At 44.7% G+C, this 5,071-nt stretch overlaps 1 protein-coding gene across 1 annotated transcript; it reads right to left on the bottom strand.

Annotated features, from left to right (window-relative positions):
- Positions 1–669: 669 nt before the first annotated feature.
- Positions 670–1,565, bottom strand: LOC147985997 (uncharacterized). Its single transcript, XM_087539964.1, has 2 exons — positions 1,400–1,565; positions 670–1,322 (listed from the first exon to the last, which is right to left on the bottom strand). Exons 1-2 carry the CDS (start codon positions 1,563–1,565, stop codon positions 670–672), a joined length of 819 nt encoding a protein of 272 aa, XP_087396090.1.
- Positions 1,566–5,071: the final 3,506 nt, after the last annotated feature.

The following is a 5,071-nucleotide window of genomic DNA, read 5'->3' on the forward strand; positions in this document are numbered from 1 at the left end:
GGTTTAACTCAGAGGCTTGGTAGCCCATGAAAAGCCTCGATTTGGAGCCTGGAAGCTCATAAAAAGCCTCGCATATTTTCCTATTTGAATTTTGTTTGTTGACAATCATAAGTATTTTTTGTTAAACCGACATCCTTGATCCGGCTTGCTTTCCAGCCACTAGCTGTTGGCTCATGATCAGTTATAAACCAGTGGTCACTGACCCGGTATGACTAGATCACTAGTATTATGACGAAAATCCGGTAGGTATACCGGTCCGGTTTAATAGATAGACCGGCATTATGAAAGATGAGATTATCAAACGTATCAGGTTGGTGTTAAACACCTTTGCTGTATACACGTTGGCTCACTCAAGGAGGTATGTTCTGTACATTATTGTATAAACACTTGATTATTCAGCTCAAGTACTATATACTTCTTGGATATTATGACATGTTTAGCGGTAAACCGCTAGACACTTTTACGTTCTTTGTACCCAGGAAGGCAAGTCATCATAGATTATGCATAAAATATATCCTGAAGGGCGCAACAGATTGTCACAAAGGGCTATGAAGCATGCTCGATGGCATGGCAGATAAACAAAATTTCAGCTATCCTATTACATGAAGCTTTAAAGCGGCTCAACAGTGCCATTGTTTTTCACAGTAGCCATATAAACCGGCCGCCGGATCAAGACTCTTCCTCACAACGGTTTGACGGTTGCGGATCAGTTGGTGCACGCACTTCTTCATCCCTCCCCAGCCGCTGGAAATCAACCGTTGACCAATCGATTCCGGTTAAGGCTCGGAATACTGCTTCTTCATGGATAAGATCAGAAGGGTTAATATCAGGGGCATAAGTGTGCTTACGAATCGAAGGCACAAGTTCTTCGACTTCATGGATCTTGGCCGGCTGTCTTTTCCCTTCTGCATCATAAAACGGTTGAAAATGGGACAAATCGGTGTCTTCAGCTAATTTGCTGGCCGCTGGCCGCATCTGTTTGGTCAACCGCCGAAGATCATCATTGTCAAAGTTTGAACCATCTTCTTTAACGCCTGGATACCCTTTAATGATATCCTCCGCTTCAAGATCTGGAATCCAGGCCTTGGCTCGAATAAGGGTAGTTAATGCTCCGGCTCTTGCAGCGGCTCTCTTCAACTCGGCAATACGCGCCGGTAACATGCCCAGCTTCTCAAGGGTTTCCTTAATCAACGTTGGCACCGGTTTGTTATAGGCTGCTGTACTAATGGCTCGCTGAGATCCAGAGTATAGCTGCTCAACCAATGTGTATGCCGCTTTGAGCTTCATCCGCATATCTGCACCAAGATGAGTGATCCGAGTTCCTGCCAAAGATTTTGTCAACATCGTGGTCAGTTTTAAGATTCATTGCCTGATGCAACATACATAACCAAATACTTACCAAAGATAGCAGAGGTCATAGCATTGATTTGGCGCTTCAAACCGGCTAGTTCTTCAGCCACCGGTTTCAGGGCTTCCTCGGCATCTACGGCTCTTTTGGTCAAACCGGCTTTTTTGGTTTCCCATGCAGCACGCTCTTGATTGAAGGATTCTTTCAATTTTTCCATTCCGGCCAGGGCCTGGGTCAGCTCCTCTTTGGCTTTTGCAGCTTCGGCTTGTTGCGACTTCACATTTTCTTGCAAGTCAGAGTTTTTGGCATCTTTGCTTCTCAGTTCAGCCTGCAACATTGAAGGTATCTTCAATAAAACAACATATATATGCACTAAGTATAAAGCATATAACAAGTTATCCACTTCATACTTGGGGGCTAATGCTTATTTGCTCTCAAATACTACCTTCTATGCAAGTTTCCAGAACAATGCAAGCATCATCCTTGACACTTGGGGGCTAATGTACGTTTGTTCTTAACTGGAGGTATGGATTAAAAACCGGATTAACTTGCCAAGTTAAATCGGCCTTTGGGGGCTATGCTACAGAATGTTATCTCATTTTTCAAACATGAGTTTTATCTATGATTGAAGACACGCCTTGGCAAAGATTAATGATGGGATGCTTAAAGTGTTACAAAGACCCGATTTATGATTGACAATCAGAAAACGGCTCTTGGGGGCTACTTGGAATAGTATTTCAGCTATAAATCAATGTGCAAGGGAGAAGAATTTACCTCATATCGTTCTTTCATCAAATTCACCAAACCGGCTTCATAATCCCGGTTTGAGTGCAGACGGTTCAAGAAACCGGAATGAAGCTCATCAGCGTTAAGATGAGCATAGTTTGATAAGTCGCTGCTCCATTTACCTTTATCCCTGGCAATTTGCTCTTCTTTGGCACTATGCTGAGCCAAAATGACGGGATGACCAGGAGAACTGTGGCCGGCTCCGGTAATAATAACATCATCGCTTTGGCCTTCAAGATTTTGGGTGGATGATGATGGAATTTTAGTGTCTTTCATTCGATTAGCCCGGTTTGGTTCTGCCGGTTCAGCATCAGGGGCGGCAGGCTCAACATCTGTGGGTTTGTCAGTATGCTAGCCGTCAAGGGGCGGATCATCAAAAGTTGTTTCAGGATGGAGGCCTTCTGGTTCACCTGTTTGCTCCGGTTCAACTCTTGGTTCTTCTTCTTCGGCAACAGGGTCTTCTGGCGGATTGGTGACCCGAGCTTTCTTGCTAGGTCTAGCTTTGGCCCTACAAACATAATAAAAAGGGTTAACATCTTGTTCAAAAGATATGGGGCACATTGAAAGGAAAGGTTTTTCGTAACTCACCCAGCCACAGTTTTCAAAGGGGGGAGTTGAGTTGCTGTCGATTCACTAGAAGAAGAAGGAGGTGTCACCTGATAATTTGAATCGGACGGATTAAGAGGCTATCTGAAATAACCTGCCTTGGGGTAAGAATGGTCAGAAGTAGGAGAGACCTCAGATCGACGCTTCCGAACCGGAGTATCAGGTAAACCGGTAGAGGTGACCTATTGGCCACTGTGCCGAGTTGTCCGACGAGCCTCATGCTGTTGAGTCTTCAAAATAAATGTTGGATCCAAGTGAGCAATAGGATGAGAAAAGCTTACTTTCCAGATTGTTTGGCGAGGTTTTTGTGTTGGCATAGAGTTTGAACTGGAGGAAAGGGTAATTACCTCTACGTCCTTAGCCTGACTAGCTTCGGCCTCCTCCTGAGGAAGATCATTGTTAACAAGATGCATAAAAAGAGAGCCAAGTGAGTCAAGTTCTACCTCAGCTTCTGGGTCATCAGTATCATCATCAAGCCCCATATTAATCCGGTCAGCCGGTTTTCGCTTTGATGTCCGTTTTACGGCTTTGGTCTTCGGGCGGGTTGGCTTGGCCACTTTGTCTCCAGTTGGCTTTGCCGCTTTCTCTATGGATTTTCGTTTCCAGAAAGGGTCATCACCCTATACATATAAAGAAGAAGGATTACAGCTTGTATAAGTCAAAGATATTAGAGATGAGGAGGAAGTGTAATGCTTACAGCAGGCAGTTTGTTCTTGGTGTAGAAGGGACTCAGGCCAGTTTGACTACAGACCAGTTTCGATTCATTCAGAATCTTCTTTACACCTTCAGTAACTTCTTCCTCAGATAATTGGATGTTGCAGTGGTGTTGAGGATCGTCAACCTCACCGGTATATTCGCACATTAAACCGGGGCGCCGGCTTAGCGGCAAGATACTCCAGGATATCCAACAGCGTACAAAATCCACACCTGTTAAACCGTTTGCCATAAAGGTTCGAAGCTTGGTGATTTGAGGAGCATATTTTGCCCTTTCTGAGGAGCTCAGGCGTTGTGGCATTGGGTGAGTATTGGATAATCTATGATCTCGGAAGCCGGGGAGGGGATTCTCATCCTCAGGCGAAGTGTCTCTGCAATAGAACCATGTTTGGTTCCATTCCTTTGGGTGGCTATGGTGTTTGGCATGAGGAAATTCCACTTCTTTCCGCTTTTGAATCGAAACACCACCAAGCTCTGTATTCGGGCCATTCACAAATTCTGTGCGCCGGTTTAAGTGAAAGAAATCCCGGAACAATTCGGCAGTTGGTTCTTCCTGTAAATAGGCTTCACAGAAGACTTGGAAATTGCATAAGTTGGAGACAGAATTGGGACCAATATCTTGTGGATGCAGTTGGAAGCTGGCAAGCACATCTCGATAAAATTTTGACCCTGGCGGTTTGAAACCACAACTTATATGGTCAACAAAGGTTACCACTTAGCCTTGTCTTGGGGTTGGAGGATTCTCAGTTCCTGGGGCTCGCCATTTGATCTCAGTTTTCTTAGGCAGAGAGCCGATGCCAACCATCTCATCCAGTTGAGCTTCAGTAACCCAGGAACGAGCCCAGTTGCAGGCAGTGAATTTTTCGGCCATTGTAAAGCGAACAAACTGAAAATAAAAGGCCAGTTTATAAATTATGCATGATCATACACAAGAGACAAGGGAGTAAGAAACATACTGATATAATAAATGGTACAACCTGGAGACTAGTATAATGAGAAAGAAGATAATACTAGCGCAGGATTGATCCGACACTGTTAAACCGGAGTATATTTGTGAAGGTAACATGCTCTTCCGGTTTATCAGAGGGCTAATGGCATAGATTATTTATCCAATGTCAAATCGCTTATATTGGCGTGAGGAGAAACAGATCTCACAGTGATGTATAATACTTTCGGATCTAGAGATAAGACAGAAAAGCAGAAATAATTGGATCTTGAAGGGGTACAGAACTGAAGCAATTTTTGACAGACAGATCAGTTGTTTGCACATAAAGATTTGTGATGATCATGGTACGTAAGCTACAGTAAGAGATGTATCAAGCATGAAGTGTCCATCTATTAAAGGAAGAACATGGAAGAACAGCACTGATGAACTTCGGAAGAACTACGAGGAATATCGAAACCCTAGAACAGATCTATGGTGAAAAAAGCAGAGCTTACCGGAGCTAGTGAAGAAGCGGAAGGGCGCCGCAGTTCTCTGGTGCGTTCAGGGCAATGCAGCGGCCGAGGTCGGAGCAGAAACGACGGTCGACGGTGGCGGCGGAGTTCCAGAGGTTGAGCGGCGTGAGGAAGACGATGCGAAGAGGCACGGGGGGAACGGTGAAAATGACCCCTCGG

This window comes from Triticum urartu, chromosome 2A (genome assembly GCF_056163025.1).
Source record: "Triticum urartu cultivar PI428250 chromosome 2A, HENAU_Tu73, whole genome shotgun sequence".
Lineage (NCBI taxonomy): Eukaryota > Viridiplantae > Streptophyta > Magnoliopsida > Poales > Poaceae > Triticum > Triticum urartu.

Excerpts from the sequence above, each read along its gene's own strand:
- LOC147985997 (XM_087539964.1), bottom strand. The coding sequence starts at position 1,565 with ATGGAAAAATTGAAAGAATCCTTCAATCAAGAGCGTGCTGCATGGGAA. Across the intron at positions 1,323-1,399 it reads TATGACCTCTGCTATCTTTG|GAACTCGGATCACTCATCTT; the intron begins GTAAGTATTTGG and ends AATCTTTGGCAG.